Source organism: Pinus tabuliformis, chromosome 2_1, assembly GCF_031772625.1.
Source record: "Pinus tabuliformis cultivar Carrire ecotype Pingquan chromosome 2_1, CPIR1, whole genome shotgun sequence".
Lineage (NCBI taxonomy): Eukaryota > Viridiplantae > Streptophyta > Pinopsida > Pinales > Pinaceae > Pinus > Pinus tabuliformis.
In genome coordinates, this window is record NC_142299.1 from 54,115,507 (window position 1) to 54,133,173 (window position 17,667).

Consider the following 17,667-nt stretch of genomic DNA (forward strand, 5'->3'; position numbering starts at 1 on the left):
TTAGCTGAGGCTTTCCCTAGAGTATTCTTACGTGCTCATGTGTGATTGATTTCTCATTCTCTGTTATATGTGTTCTATTTGATCTTGCTCAAAATCGATTAAGCTTTCGCAAGTTTGTTTGTAGAAGTAGATCAAGTATTTTGCTTTAGTATATTGCATTATCTAGTGATCTACAGTTGGAAATTCTACAAGAAATTTGTTCTTATTTGTGTCCTTTTAGAAATACCAAGATCTGGAGGCTTCTTGTACATTTTTCTACCCCGTCATGCATTCCATCTCATTCCAAACCTATTTTATGAAGGTACATGTTATAATTAAATGGTTTGCAATTTCATCTACACATTTACGTAATTTGCACCAACCTGGACCATTTTTTTTTTTATTTTAAAGAACTTCCCATTGGGGAGCCTTATTGTTTAAAATCAACAACATAAAGATTTTGTTTTTCAAAATGACACTTTTTCTTCCAAATAATTATCCACCACTAAGGTTGTTGCCCACCTAGATCTTCCTTAGCACATATGTTCGAGTGGGATTGAGTGACCCAAGTCACATAATCATCATCTTCTCAAATTTTTTCATTGTAGTCTTTTAGAAACTCCAAGTAACCTTTATAGTCTTTAATGATTTTTTCACTCAAACCTAATTCCTCCAATGAGAGCCATTGTTGATGCTAATTTATGGATCTTTCCTAGTTCATGATTAGTACGAGAATATAATATTCTTTACTTCTAAGATCCTAGATTAACGAAGGGGTAATCTATGTAAACCTTTACTACCTGTTGAAGGATTAAGACCAATTTGAACCATCTTACCCTTTCCCATTCCATCTTCTGGGTCATCCAGTTGCATACCAAATGAAAGGCTAAGTCGATAGCTTTCTAGTTGATGAAGCCACTATATAGCTATTTGTTTGGGTTTCTTGCCTAATCTTCTACAATTTTAGCTGAGGCTATATATTTTGCACTAGCTACTTGGACCCATAGCCCTTTTCCCTATAAAATCCTCTAAACATTTTTCACATCCAGTACTTTGGAGAGAAAAAAAGAGAATTTGTAGTCCCCATCCTCCACCAACCTTTAGAACAACCATTTTATTTCACGAAGCTAATACAATTCCTTTCTTTTATGGTCTCCTAACCAGATACAATTATATCATAGTAACATAGTTTCTTAATGGTCTCCAACACACCTTTTGGAACCCATGCCAGTGAGATCTAATATATTGGTATTGCTTCCAATATATTTGTCTCATGAACCAAACAACCATTGTGAGAGAGCCATTAGTTGCACCATGTATTCAACTTATTTTCCATCTTAGCAATGAGCCATTGCCAATCACCTTTTCTTTTCCTATTGGGTTTTAAGTGGAATCCTACGAATTTAAATCCTTGGTCTAAACCAATCACTTGGTAAGGGAACAAGTGGGAGAAATAGCCTTGCTCTTGTTTAGTATCACTCCAATAGAAATAGTAGATCTATCAAGACCTATAATCATATTAGTGGCTTTACAAAATAACTCCAAGATGTGTTTATTTCTCTCTCTGTGTCACACACACACACACTCACTCTCTTTCTCACACACATATGTGGACTTGGGATATATATACTGTTAACATGTAAAAATCAAAGTACACATCAAAATGATAGCTAAAATTAAATGTATATTTCATCAATGACATTTACTTTAATGAAATGACAATATTTTAACATATAATAAGGCAGATGATGGTTATTTACCCATCACATTTCAACCATGCTCCTAACGTAATTGTGTGCATTGACAAGCGCCAAAAGTCCATGTGAACATGACCAATGAGGTAAAAGTACAGAAATCAAGTGTCTTAACAATTGAGAATACGAGGACCATTAAATCACATATACACAAGATAGGATAATGACATTCAATTGTATGAAATGACAATATTTTGACATATAAATTGGTAAATGATGGCTACTTCCTTGTCAAATTTCAACTTTGAACCCAATAGACCTATGTGTATTGGCAAGGGTAAAAAATTCCAAGCCAACATGACCAATAAGGTAAAACTACATGAATTGAGTGTCTTTATAATTGAGAAATATAAGGAACATCATGTTGCATATACACACAAGATAAGACGGTGACTATTCGATAATTTTAGTGATTAAGCCAAGTTAGTCTTAAACAATTCCCTAATACCTAATATCCTAAACATGCTCTACACTTAGCCACTTTAAAAGAGAGATATGACTTAACCCTTTCACTAAAATATTTTAAAAGATTCTAAAAATTGCAATTCACAATTTTAACCATTTTGTATCTTCAATCCAGTGTTTTGAATTAGACTAACTAATCCACATACTTTGGTCACATACTCACTCATGGAGTCCTACCTTATTCAAAGCTTCCTAAAATAATAAATATGAATAATACCACAATTAATTTTAAATTTAACCTAAAACCAATTGCCATTAACTAATAATTTTTGTCCTTGTTATTACATGTCAAAATTTTTAAATAATCCAGTTGATCTTATAAACTCTAATTAAACATTAATTTCATGCAACTACCTGTGATTATTTAAATTAAGAGAAAAAATATTTAAACCTTCTTTTTCCCAACTTATTTCAAAAAGTAACTCTAAATCTGCACAACTCTTTTAGGTCCTGTCCAAGTGGAAGTGAGCATTTTATGCATCATGAAAATAAACCGCTTTGGACCAGAATGCTTCTCCTACCTCTGTATAAAACTCGAGAAACCCGGGCTGATATAAAAACCCTGAATAAAACGAGGGCACAACGTCAATTCTTATGCAACTGTCGATAAACCAGCGTTTAAGCTTTGGATGGAAAATTTGATCAATTCCCCCTTATTCGTTTTCTGGCCTCGAGGTACACAATAATCACAGGCAGTTCAAGGCGACTTCATTTTCGATTTACAGTTTCAGTGAAACAATGAGTTTGAGAACCAAGCTTCTACCCCACTTGAAGGCAGCAAGATGCACAGCTGTCACAGGGTCAACTGGATTATCAGTTTTTCAGCGGTCGTCTTCATATCCACTGCCACAGAAGACTATTTGCCGATTCTTTGACTTTTATCAGGTGAGTCATGTAGAAGAAGCCTTTTATGCTCGAGTAAAATTCATCTTCACTAATTTGTGATGCTCAGCATGGGAAACACATAGATTTGGGCATTTTCTTTCTGTTATGCTAGTAGTTTCGAATCCATTGTATGTTTTATAGCTCTACTGTTCCTGATTTTGTAATTTTATTTATATTTTGTTTTTCAGTTTGGCAGCAAGGAGGCCATCGAGAAGGAGCGCGCAAGGCTGTATGTTTCCTCTATGTTTTCTTAGTTTTCGCAGATTTTACATTGTTTCACAGTTTCTTTGTAGGTTGTTAGTGGGCCTATATATTTGTGTACTAAGTCATATGTGCTTTGGATGCCCGATCCGTGTCGCTTTCCTTGGTATAATTGCATGATTTTACTAATGTCAAATAAATGACCATGCTTTCGTTGTGGGAGTGCTTGACAACTTAAGAAATCAATGGTCATGAAATCAGCCCATGCCAAGTGAAGTCTGCAATCCAATGTAACCATCTTGTAATATGAGAAGGAAAATGACCCTTTTCTCTGTGCTTGACGATCATGCCAAACAGAAAATATGTTAAAATTTATGTGATGGTTGGCAGGGATCTCTGGCAAAGGGGTAATAAAAATTCTGTTTTCTTTCTTACTTCTTTCCGGGACAACCAAATATCTATTCAAAAGAAAAATGGCATCATCAAAGAGGGCAAACTGACCAACTGACAAATTATTCATGACTTCATCAAGTTTGTCATCATCTTCGGAAACTTTCAGACCAACAATTATAATGCTGTACTCAATTCTCATCGCAGGGCTGTCATGACAGTCATCGTTATAAGAAAGCGAGCACAGTCCCACGTAATGGTTGTCGCTGCCTTGTTCCAACCTAATATAAAAATCAATGCTGCTAACTATGCTGGTTGTCTGATCCAATGTTGATAGTTGACCAGAATTCCATTCATAACCATTATCATTTTCCTTATGCTGTTCATAATCGATGTTATCCAATATTTCCCTGAACTGATCATTGGCAGCAAAAGGAGAGAAAAGGTCTCCATATGCAATACAGGCCTGTTACTATTTTCACAACATAGCCATTGGATCCCACCAATTTTGCCATGCTGATCTTCAGAATGATTTTGTCCTTCAGCATTCGGGATTTCATAAGTCTGGTAGTCTTCTATGCCACATCTTTCATCTACTCTCGAAGTTTTGTGGTTCTCTCGAACTGTAGAAATTTACCCTGTTAATGCAGTGTCAAGACAGCAAATGACATCATTATTCTGCTTTAATTCTCTGTAATCGTTCCCTTCTATATTTCACAGAGGTTTGCCATCAAAGAAAACAAAGTAAAGACTGCTCTGCACTAGATGAGATGAACTTGTCCAAATCAAATGGTGAGAGTTCAAAATTTGGTCCTTCATCACTCTTGTGGTTGGCAGTGCTATCCTTTTAAAATTCTAGGTACAATTCTTTGCCTTCTGCAGCAATTATGTCATCACAACTTGGGAGTCGGGACGTCATCTTCTGCCCATGGAAACTGACCAATGGATGTGCCTTCACAGGGACTCTCGGCCTGCAGACCAGAATTTACCTTTACTGTCCTTATCATAGCAAGGGTCCTCAGTAAAGAACACAAAGAAAGGCCTTTCTCTTGAGTGAAATGAGATGAACTCATTTAGACCACATGGGTGAAAAATCTGACCTTTCTTCATCAACTACCTTACTGTCATGACCTGCAGTAATGAGCACTTTGTTATCAGAAATCCCCAACAATGCATCATGCGTTGTCTCCTTACAATCACAATCAGTGTCAAAATTAGGGAGGAAATCAAACTGCAGGGTATAGGAACTGTGGCCAGTTTGTATCCAATCCTCAGATAATTTCACGTCTCCCATGCCGTGGTCAAAGATTTTGTCCCTATGCTCTTGTTCTGAGACAGCAAGTGCATCAACATGGTCCATCAAGAGGACAAGGAAACCATCTTCCTATTGTGGATACAAATCTTTCCTTGGAGCAGCAGATTTTTCATCATACTCAGAAGGCTGTTTTATACTCTTCTATCCTATGAATACACCATCATGATAAAAAGATTCCTGAGAAAAATCATGGGCCTGCTCCTACTGCTGGGCCGTGTTATTTTCTTCTCCTACATCATCCCTCTCTTCAACAAAACCAAGAAGGCTTTTGTCTGGCAAGTCTTCATCATCATCTTTCGAGAGGTATAGAGAAGCCTCCTTTTGAGCGGCTGCTACCAAATTAGGAGAGACATTGTTACCGCAAAATCTAGTAGGCCTAGAGCAAAGTCTCATTAGGCAACCTAGGTCTTATGGCAACAAGAGATTGGCCACCACTATCACCTCAGTGGCTTCTCTCCAGCTGTTTAGTGGGTGGATATTATCCCCACAAAGAAGGCTTCCCAACAAAAGATCACCAGCAAGATATTCAAATAAGGAGGGCTTAAAGGTGATGCAAGGTCTAATAATTGAAGGAAAATGTTTTGGCCAAACCTTGAAAGGCTGAGATAAGAGTTGCCTAGAGTTCTTGTACACTATCTTAAGATCTTTATGACTCAGAAGAAAGCTGTTATAAGTTAGGGTTTTTATGAAATACAAATTTAGGGCACACAATAGCATATAACAGCACGAGAAAATAGCCTATGAGTGATAGGATCAACAAAGGAGCAAAGATTATTGAAAAGATAAACATGGGCTAACAATGATTTTTTAATGGCTGAAAATGCATATGACACCAGTCAATTTTGAGATGTCAGCCCTAATTTTGGGGTGAAAACATGCAATTAATGCTAGATTTTGCCTCTTTTATATTTACTAATTGCAATCCCTTTCAATAGGGCAAAACAAATGGACAATAACTTGCTATAAAATGCAGATTTAAACTAACCCTAGTTACCATAAATTGAAGAGAAAAAGAAGAAATTAAAATGACAGCCACAAGCTAGTCTAGTGCCTTATCTCAATTGGGCAATGGAGTCAATAATGCCAAAGTCAAAGATAGAGGAACTTGGATGAGGAGGTTCGACTCAGTGATGCGAACATCGCGTTTTTTTCGGCATTTTTTTATTTTCAAAAAATTGCCAAAAAATCACGATCCGATACCAAAAAATCATGGGGCCGCTGAACAATGAGTTTTAAAAGCGATTTTTGGTTTTTTTTGCTCATTTTTTTTAGATAGAGGGCAAGAATGAGAGCTAAGGAGGAGGAGAACCCATCTACAAGGGGAAAATAAGAGAAAAGTGAAGGAATTTAGCATCCCAAGTAAAAAAATTTCAAGTTTGGACCAAGTTTTTTCAGCAAAGCGTGGTTTTCAGGTATGGGTATCAAATTTGGCCACTTTTTTTTGTTTGTTTTTTTCTTGTTTTTCCTTGGGTTTCTATCACCCATTTATTTTCCATGATTTTTGTTTGGATTTGATTGTGTTTTTTTTCTTTCATTTTTGTTGCATTTAGTGGAAAGGGTTTATTTTGGTCAAAATGCAAAAACTTGATTGTTAGATTTATTTGTTTAATTTTCTCTTGTGCCCTAGTTTTTTCCATCATTTTTGCTTGGTTTTGATGTGTATTTTTTGCCATTGTTGTTGCATTGACTTGAGGTTTTTTTGTTGTTGTCAAAAATTCAAAATGTTGTATGTAAATTTTAATTTTATTTTTTTAACTTGCAACTCTTCTTGTGCCCTAGGTTCAAACTTCAAACTTCATCTTACATTAAAATTGATCCGGATCTTGGGGGGAGGCCCCCAAGATTTAAATGATTGAAATGGATCTTGTGGGGGAGGCCCCCAAGATTTGAAGAATTATAATGCTAGAAAGAAAATGACAAAACACACAGTAAATAAAACCACAAAGAAACTTTTTATTAAAACCGATAATAACTATAAAGGCTACATTGTGGCGGACAATCTGTCCTTTTACAGAATGTGACTTGTTACTTATAGTCTTTTTCAGTTACAATATCATGGGTCAATTCCATGTGTGAATGAATACCATGGGTGGATGTCACAATACCACAGGTTAATTCCATGGGTGAATGAATACCATGGGTGGATGTCACAATACCATGGGCAAATACTATGGGTGAATGAGTACCATGGGTGGATGTTACTTACAATACCATGGGTAAATTCCATGGGTGGATGAATACCATGGGTTGATGTCATTTTCTATTTGGATCATTCCTCCCTCCTTAAGAAGCAATGGTCCCCATTGCATGAAGTTTTCTTCTGCGAAGCCTTTGTTGAATATGAAGAGTCACTGAAGAGAAGGGTTTTATGTGGTTTACCCATAACCATGACAAATGAAGATCCGATGATAGAAATACCCTTAATGCTTGTGACAAACTGTGATATTGACAGTGTGTGGCCTAGCAAATGGACTTCGATGAAGTGTGGGTTTGTGCATGACCCATAACCATGATGAACGAAGATCCGAGCATAGAGTAACCAATTGTGATACTGACAGTGTGCGACCTAGCAAATGGACTTCGATAAAGTGTGGGTTTGTGGATGACCCATAACCATGACAAACAAAGATCCGATGATAGAGATACCCTGTAATGCTTGTGACCAACTGTGACACTAACAATGTGCGGCCTAGCAAATGGATTTCAATGACAAGGATTTTGTGTGGTTGACCCATAATCGTGATGTTGATTGTTGATGAAGTAACATGTGCCTACATAGCCTGGGGTGGGAGGGCACGTTTTCAAAGAACCCAAGCCGAATGCTTGCTATGATGAAATTGATGAATGTGAAGTAGGTGCCTATTAAAGCGTGGTGGGAGGGCACGTCTCCAAAGTGAACCCTCTCCAAATGCTGCTCCACAATTAAAATGGACATAACTCTGTCAATATAACTCAGAATATTTATTATAACCTGTTTTTGGAAACAAAAGGACCATTTTGCTTCTTCCCATGTGTTGGAAATCCCTATTTGGACAATCTAGAATCTCATATTTGCGCTGCAATTTTTCCGCCGTCACAAAGGTTTTGAAAAAATAGCTGATTTTAAATCAACGATATCTCTCACATCCAAACTCTGATTTGACCTATTTTTTTTTGAAATTGAACGATTTTTTTAGAGGGGCTCAGATATACAATCAATTTTGTGAAATTATGCACCAAAATTAAAAAAGAAGAAGATAGGAGAGCCGTCGTCCACCAATTGTCGTCATAAACATTTCTGCGACATCGCTGATTTTAAATCGGCGATATCTCCTTCATTTGGACTCCGATTCGGCGGATTTTTTTTTTGAATTTGGGTATTTTTTTGCAAGGAATCCAGATCGGTTATTTTTTTTGTAAATTTTGCACCAAAAATTTCAGATCTGATTTGAAAACTTGCCTTCCAAAAACATTCCTACAAAAAAATGAACAAAGAAAAATTCTTCCCGCTTGGCCCAAAAAAATCCTTTGTGGAGGACGTAGCACATGCCTGAAGTATGTTGAATATTACTGCAAAATTTGAAACTGAAATATGCATCAAACCCTCATTTTCATGGAATCATAACCTGTTATGATACCACTAATCCGGATCTTGGGGGGAGAGGGCCCCAAGATCTGAAAAATTGATATGCCAAAAGAAAAAGAGGAGAATGCCCAATAAGAAAAACCACAAAGATTTTTTTTATTAAAACGGAGAATGACTGTAAAAACTACATTGTGGCGGGCAAACTGTCCTTTTACAAAATGCGACTTGTTACCTATAGTCTTTTTCAGTTACAATACCATGTTTCAATTCCATGGGTGCATGTCACAATACCATAGGTCAATTCTATGGGTGAATGACTACCATGAGTGGATGTCACAATACCATGGGCAAATATCATGGGTGAATGAATACCATGGGTGGATGTCACTTACAATACCATGGGTAAATTCCATGGGTTGATACCATTTTCTATTCGGATCAAAAACTCAAGAGTTCAACAAAGTTACAAACATGCCAAGGAAATTGGACCTTTTGTGGGAATTTGGTGGACCTGATGGAGGGTTTGACAAATCAAATTTGACTTGCAGTTATGTGGGCATCATATGACAGGGGGGTATACAGATTGAAGTATCACCTTGCACAAGTTATTGGACATGAGGTAGGACCTTGCACAAATACAAATCCAGAATCATCTAAAGAGCCTCAGATCATTGGAAGAAATAGAGCAAACCAAATTGTTCAAGTCAACTCTGAAGAGTCAACTAGCAGGGAGTAGAGTGTCAAGATTGAGAGGTGAACATGAGAGTGGTATTGGTTCTACTTCACCATCAACATCTACAACCAACCTTGTAGCTACCTCATCATTTTTTGTTCCTAGAACCACACCTGGTTCACAACCATCTATCTCTTCAGTTATTAAAAAAAGGGAGAAAGAAGAAGTTGGCAAGTTGTTGGGCAAGTTACTTCTTTGGAGTGATATTCCTTTCAACGTTGCAAAGACAATCCATTTTTCCAGCCCGCGGTTGATGCGATTGCTATTGTTGGCCCAAGGTACAAAGTCCCTTCTTATGATGACTTTAGATGGCACATTTTTCCAAATGAAAAGGTTGCCTGTACTAAGAGATTGGAGGAGTTTAGGGCATCATGGGAACACACAACATGCATTGTGATGTCAGATGGTTGGACGGATGAAAAGGGTAGAAGCCTTATTAACTTCTTGGTTAATTGTCCCAAGGGGACAATGTTTAGGAAATCTGTTGATGCATCTGCACATATCAAAGATGCACGGTTATTATGTGATTTGTTGGATGTGTTCATTCAGGAGGTGGGTCCACAACATGTTGTTCAAGTCATAACAGACAATGCTCCAAATTATGTTGCTGCTGGCAAGATGCTTATGGAGAGGCATCCTACCTTATTTTGGACACCTTATGCTGCACACTGCATTGATTTGATGTTGGAAGGCATAGGAAAAATTCCTTTTGTCAAGGATATTCTTCAGTCATTAACAATATCCACCTGTCAATCTTGTCAATCCTGTTGCAAAAAGCCCTCAAAATAGTTGCAATCTCCAAGAAAACACTCCTCCGGGCTCCTCCTCGAACATTAGGCCCAAACTCCCTTGACTCCTCAATCTCCAAGCGTGCCTCCTCCAAGCACTGCGCAGTTCCTGTGCTGCTGCTAGTGAATCCTTCCCACAAACTCGCACTCCCATTGCTGGATTGAACTGAAATGGATGGAACTCCCTCCTTGCTCTGGCACTCGAAGTCCGCTGAAGCAAGGGTTGAGATTTCCGCTCGAAAACACTCGTGTGCTAAACAACACTTGCAGTCTTGGCTTTAGCTCAAGCGTGCTATGTCAAAGACATTTTTTTTCAAAGATGAGTGAATGCCAAAATGAATGCCTTTCCTTCTTTTTTGTTAAAGTGCCTCCAACGCAATGTGGAAAAAGTCGAAGTTGGGATTAAATCGGCAAGGGTCCAGAAGTTGAAAAAGTCGTTAAAGTCGGGAGTTTTTTGAAAAAGTCGGCAAAAAGTCGGCAAAATTAAAAAAATACTAAAATATTCATTTTTTAAAAAGTCTCGACATTTTCAATAAAATCCCGACTTTTTCAATAAAATCCCGATTTTTTCAAAAATAAAAAAATCGTTAAAGAAACTACCTCATTCACGATTTTTTGGAAAAAGTTTCGATTTAATCCCGACTTTTTCAACTGGGAAAAATTCGGCAAAAAATCGGCCGATTTAATCGGCCAGCCAAAAAAATCACATTTCGGAGATTTAATCCCGATTTTTTCCCGACTTTTTCCACACTGCTCATATGTCCAACGTGCTCATGTGGGCCCAACTTGATTTCCTCCCACCGAATTTCCTCCAATGCATGCGTACTTCTCATGTGGGCCACAATTCTTCCAGGGTGGCCCCCACGCTCCATTAGAGGCTCAAGATTTCCCTTCCATCTCTAATGTTTGGGGATTGCTTTAATAAAAAATCAATGTGGGTCTTCTAAACCCACATTTCTTAAGTGCAAACATAAATTAAGACAAAATTGGTCAAAATTGATATTTCACTTAGCAATAATGTTAAGTGGGAATATCACATTAAGGGGGTAATAACTACTTTTTATTATACACATCATGCTCTCATCTCTTGGAGCCCCGAGCAATAATACAAAGAAAAATAAAAAAAAGGGAAATGAAGAAGGGTGGAAAAACAAAGGTTGGAGTAACTTATGTATGCACGACTACTCCCTCCTACATCTATACACCTACATATTTGGACATCCTTCATCATTACCATCCTTGAACCCATGGCATTTGGTCTTGAGAGTCCCAATGTTATTAGAACCAGACCGGCCATCAAACTGGTATAACCCTTGGACTGGGAACCGGTCATAACCGAACCGGAACCAGTAAAAAAACTGGCCCAAAAAATTGGTCAACCAAAAACACAAAATATTTAAATTTTAAAGAAAATCACATATATTCATGTGCATCCATATTAATCTAGACCATTTATACACAAATAAGCAAAAGTTCTCATTTATAGAGCCTATAAGGGTGCACATAACCAAAATAACCCAAGTGCAATCCATCTTTGCACCGAAAATACATCAAAGAACAAGACCTAGATGTCCTCTAGCATCCAAAAAAAATCACGTTGCAACAAATACTTACATAGCATCAAAATATTTGCCTATATTGGGATCTTTGTTATCAATATCACCCTTTAAGCATTAAAATAAAGATGAAAAATGCTTCGCATGTCAATTCAATATTTTGTTTGAGTGATGGGTACATTTTTAGTAGGATCATGATAGAGGAGTTCAAAAACCAAGGCCACTAACATTAAGGTACATAGAGGGATTGGTGCTCTTGATTAAATGCTAGTTCAATGATACCCTCATACATGACAAAATCCAATGGAAACATTGCAATTTCCCAATCCTGAAATCCTGAAACACTGTCAAGTATGCTGGATTTTGACTCACAGTGTTGCAAACATCGCGATTTAATCTTCAAAAAATCACAATTTTTATTTTATTTTCAAAACATCGTGAGTCGATGTGAAAAAATCGTAGGTGCTCGGAACAACGCATTTTAAAGCGATTTTTGGGTTTTTATTTGTCATTTTTTGCAGACAACAGGCATGTTTGAGAGCTGAGGAGGAGAGGAAGTTGGCTACAAGGGTAGAGGAGGAGAAAAATGAAAGATTTTAGCATCCCAAGCAAGACAGATTCGAGTTTGGACCAAATTTCTTCGGCAAAGCGTGGTTTTCAGGTATGAACACCAAATTTGGCCATTTTTTTGGTTTTTTTCTTGTTTTTGCTTGAGTTTCTATAACCCATCGATTATCAATAATTTTTAAGTGGATTTGATTGTGTTTTTATTTTTATTTTTGTTGCATAGAGTGGAGAGGGTTCATTTTGGTAAAAAATGCAAAAACTTGATTGTTAAATTTATTAGTTTAATTTCTTCTTGTGCTTTATTTTTTTATATCATTTTTGTTTGGGTTTGAAGGTGCATTTTTTCTATTATTGTTGCATTGAGCTGAGGTTTTTTTTGGGTCAAAAATTCATTGTGTTGTATGTAATTTTTATTTTTATTTTTTTAACTTGCTATTCTTGTTGTGCCCTAGGTTCAACTTCAAATTTCATCTTACATTAAAACTCAAGAGTTCAACCAAGTTACAAACATGCCAATGAAATTGGACCCTCTGTGGGAATTTGGTGAACCTGATAGAGGGTTTGACAGATCAAACTTGTCTTGCAAGTTATGTGGGCATCATATGACGGGGGGGGTGTATAGATTGAAGTATCGCCTTGCACAAATCCCTGGACATGAGGTAGGGCCTTTCACCGATATAAATATGGAAATCATCCGAAGAGCCCTCAGATCCTTGGAAGAAATAGAGCGAACCAAACCGTCCAAGTCAGCTCTGAGGAGTTAACTAGCAAGGAATAGAGTGTTAGGAGGTGAATATGAGAGTGGCATTGGTTCTACTTCAGCATCAATATCTACAACCAACCCTGTAGCTACCTCATCATATTTTGTTCCTAGAACCACGACTGGTTCACAACCATCTATATCTTCAATACTTAGAAAAAAGGAGAAAGAATAAGTTGACAAGTTGTTGGGCAAGTTTCTTCTTTGGAGTGATATTCCTTTCAGCGTTGCAAGGAATAATCCATTTTTCCAGCTTGTTGTTGATGCTATTGCAATTGTTGTCCCAAGGTACAAAGTCCTTTCTTATGATGACTTTAGAGATCACATTCTTCAAGATGAAAAGGTTGACTGCACCAAAAGATTGGAAGAGTTTAGGGCATCATGGGCACACACACGATGCACTGTGATGTCAGATGGTTGGATGCACTGTGATGTCAGATGGTTGGACCGATCAAAATGGGAGAAGCCTTATAAACTTCTTGGTTAATTGTCCCAAGGGGGTAATGTTTATGAAATCTATTGATGCATCTTCGATATCGAAGATGCAAAATTATTATGTGATTTGCTGGATGTGTTTATTTTGGAGGTGGGTCTAGAACATGTTGCCCAAGTCATAACGGACAATGCTGCAAATTATGTTATTGCTGACAAGATGCTTATGGAGAGGCATCCTATCTTATTTTAGACACCTTGTGTTGCACATTACAATGATTTGATGTTGGAGGACATACGAAAAATTCCTTTTGTCAAAGATATTGTTGACTCATCAAAAAACATTACAAAATTTATATATAATCATGCATTTGTGCTTCATTTGATGAGAACATTCACCAACAATAAGGAGTTGGTGCACCCACCATTACACGGTTTGCCACCAGTTTCATATCTCTTCAATCCCTCTTGAATTCTATGTGGGATGTGAAGAGAATGTTCCTTTCAGATGAGTGGCGTGCTTTGGCAATTAGCTGCAAACCAGAGGGAGAGGACACATGCAGATTGGTTTCATACCAGGAAAGCTTCTGGGCGGAAGTGCAGGAGGTGTTTAGTATTACTGAACCTTTGGTAAAGGTTCTTCGATTAGTTGATGGTGACAAGCCTGCAATGGGCTACTTGTATGAGGCCATGGACAGGGCCAAAGAATCCGACCTGCTATGATGATAAGTGAGATGAGGGGTTTCAGAAACAACTATTCCTATGGGAAGTGATTGATGAACGATGGAATAACTCACTCCATCATTTGTCCCATTCATGCTGCAGGGATCTATCTGAACCCCGCATTTGCTTGCCCTTGTGGGTTCTTATTTGATGCTGAAGTCAGAGGATGGTGCCATCTCTAGTAGAACATGCGGAAATCTCCAAAGAAATGGAGATATACAGCATGGTAGGTGGCACATTTAGCTTTGAAATGGCTGTGGTTGATAGGAAGACTAAAATGCTAGGTATGTCTTAGTTTGTTTCAAATTTCATTGTCTCTTCAAGTTCATAACTTCATACTTTGCTTCAACTTTCAAATTTCATTTTTTTCTTATGTTTATCTTATTTGTAATTTTGTTGTAGATGTATGGTGGAGAAGCTATGGTGACAGAGTACCCCGTCTATGAAATCTTTCCATTCGAATCCTCAGCCAAACATGTAGCTCCTCAGGATGCGAGCGCAACTGGAGTGTATTTGAAAAAATACACACCAAGAAGCGCAACAGGTTAAACTTAAAACTTAAAATATTCCAAATTTCCAATTAATTTTTTGAATTCATTAAATAATATTTTTTTATAATTATTATTTTATGACCTTTGTATAGGTTGGAGTCCCAATGACTTAATGACATGGTCTACGTCTACTACAATCTTCGATTGTGGGTGAGGAAACTTGAGACGACACCTGATATGGAGGCCATCTCATTGGATGGGATTGACACCACTGCTGCATGGAGGGTTGAGGCTGAGAGGCCTCTCATGGAGTTTGTCGATGATTGGTTAGAGCAGGAGGTAGTGGAGGGGGTAGAGGGGGCAGACGAGGAGGAGGAGAAGCAGCAGGAGGAGGAGGTGACACCACCTACCCAGGTTACCCCTGTCACCAGTAGAGGACGTGGTCTACATCCTATAGCTCCTAGTTCTTTAGCTTTTAGAGCACAACAGAGTCCACTGCCAACTCCACTGGTATCTACATCTAGAGGGAAAGCTATTGCATTTTCTCACAAGAGGGGCAGAGGAAATTAGTAGTATTAGTTATTTGGTTCATTTCATTGTATATGCCATTATGACTCATGATATGAGATACATTATTATATTTTTTGTTGATATTTTGAGGCTGAGTTGGGACTCAGGACTTACTATTCAGGACATGATTCGTTATGTGCGATGTAGCACTAAAAATGATATTACACATCTTATATATTAGTTCTTTTATCATATTTATGTGTCAATATATTTATTTTATGTTGTAGATGCTTTAGATATTAAAAAAATTGAAAAAAATTAATATTTTTGTTTGTTTGTTTCGATTTTTTCCCCACACCGGTTTAATCCCGATTGCGATGTTTGCAATGTTTATTTTGAGTGAGATCTAAAATTCTACTTTCTTAATACAAAATCCAATGAGGTCAAGACTCTACACCACTAGTGACCAATGGAAGAAGATTGATGCTTCCAGATTATAGGCAGTGGACCCCACATTATATAGACAACTAATTGGCTCTTTCATGTACCCAATCAATACTAGACCAAACATCTGTTTTGTAGTCAATACACTCAGTGAGTTCATGGTAAAGCCAAAGTGAGTTCACTAGGTGGCTGCAAAACATGTGTTGAGATACCTACGAGGCACAATTGATTATGGATTGAGATCTACTCAAATTGATGGAGTGAAGCTAGAGGGGTACAGTGATGTTGATTGGGCATGTAGTACAACTCACAGAAAGAGCACTTCTAAGTGCTGCTTTAGCTTGAGATCAGGAACAGTGTCCTGGTTCAACAAAAAGTAGAAGTCAGTTGCATTGAGCTCTGCTGATGCCGAGTACATGGCTGCCAGCTTGGCAGCTTGTGAGACAATCTAGCTTCAGAAACTTCTCATGGGGCTATTTGTTCAGGGGATGGAGCCAACTTTGATTCACTGTGACAATCTGAGCTGTTTCAAGCTTTTGGAGAATCTGGTGTTTCATGACCATCCGAAACACATTCAGATTAGGTACCACTTCATTCGAGACTGTGTGCAAAAAGGGACAATAAAGCTACATTATGTACCAATGATGAGTAGGTAGTAGACATTTTGACCAAGGCTTTGTTGAAGGGCAAATTTGTATTCTTCAAAGATAAGCTGGGGTTGGTGCATAACACTCCTTGCTAAGAGGAAGTGTTGAAATTGTAGCTTGGAAGGTGATTCTGCATTTGTCAAGTGCCATGACATGCAATGAATCACCAAAATCCTTTCACATCAGAATTAATTAAATATTTCCTAAGTTGGGACATTAGGCATAGAACCGATAATTTAATTTTTGATTTTGTTGGCCACTTGTTTTATAAAGTTAAGAGGTCAACAAAAGATCATATCGTGACTGTTGATCTCAAGTGTGGAGGTGCAATTTCAGCCCACCATCACTTTGGAGACTAGGTCAGAAAATTATAAAAGAGGGAAATGGGTTGTTGGAGAGATCAATTCGATTTAGCACAAAAGCTGGTCGTTCATTAGAGATAGGAATTCGAAGTTACAACAAAGTGTGATCAACATAGAGGTAATTTGAGGGGCAGCGAATAGGCTTGAGGAGGCCAAATTATCCAGGCTGTACAGGTCAAGTTAGAGGAGTAGAAACAGACCGATTTGACATGGCCGAGTTGAGAAAATGGATTAGGCTGAAGGGGCTGAGTTGCTGGGCCATACAGGCCAATTTTCAGTGAGCTGTACAGATTGATTTGGCTGGGCCGTACAGGTCAAATTCCACTGGGCCGTACAACTAATTTGCTGGGTCGAAGGGCTGAAAATTTCTTGATAAATTGCTGCTGTAAATTCCTAAGGAAATATTTGCTGTAATCAATTTTCTGAAGCTGAATAAAGAGCCCAAGTTTGCTGGTTTTCCCTACATTGGGGTTTCTAGGGTAAAAACTGTGTCAAATATTTTTATTTGCCTGGTTTACTGTTTTATTTCTGTTGTGCATACTGAGTTAGGAACCTAGAGTATTTCTTGTTATAAAATTTCAGATCTGAGGAAATTAATTTTATTTCTGTTTTGAGAAATTTTATTGAACATTAAATCTGATTTGGGTTCAAGTAAACTAACAAAGTGAACTCAGACAGATTAAAAATATCAACAGAGAATACAATCCCATGACCATGCCATGCCATGTATGATCCAACCCTTGAATGAAGATAAAATTTTGAGATGGAATTGACCTTATGACCAATCTGGGACGCACATACTCAAAACCTTCAGTGCCTGAAATAGTACTTGCCAAAAATAGCAGTGACCTCCGAAAAATTAGGATTTCCTAGAATCAGAGTCTTGCCGATGAAAACAACTGTGAATGACCCACAATAAACAAACATTACTATAAATAGCACATGCAAAATATAGGAAGTACTAAAATTAGTAACTCGTCCAATGCTAGATTGAAGGAATTAAGGTACCTGTTACTAATTGTAACTATTTTTAGTAAGCACCAAAAGGAGCAATCTCTGTATGAAGTTCCACATGCAATTAGGGTGTCCTCCTCATGCTC

General features: G+C 37.7%; 1 protein-coding gene across 2 annotated transcripts in view; it reads left to right on the plus strand.

Moving 5' to 3' along the window:
• The first annotated feature begins 2,641 nt into the window (after positions 1–2,641).
• The window catches only part of LOC149198753 (uncharacterized), a 152,010-nt gene continuing 136,984 nt past the window's right edge, over positions 2,642–17,667 (plus strand). The window contains exons 1-2 of one of the 2 annotated variants that reach the window (XM_089402150.1): positions 2,642–3,083; positions 3,272–3,312. In XM_089402150.1, coding sequence (XP_089258276.1) covers positions 2,937–3,083; positions 3,272–3,312 — 188 coding nt within the window. In that variant the 5' untranslated portion in view covers positions 2,642–2,936. The remainder of the gene's footprint in view (positions 3,084–3,271; positions 3,313–17,667) is intronic. The other variant, XM_089402149.1, reaches the window with a different exon arrangement.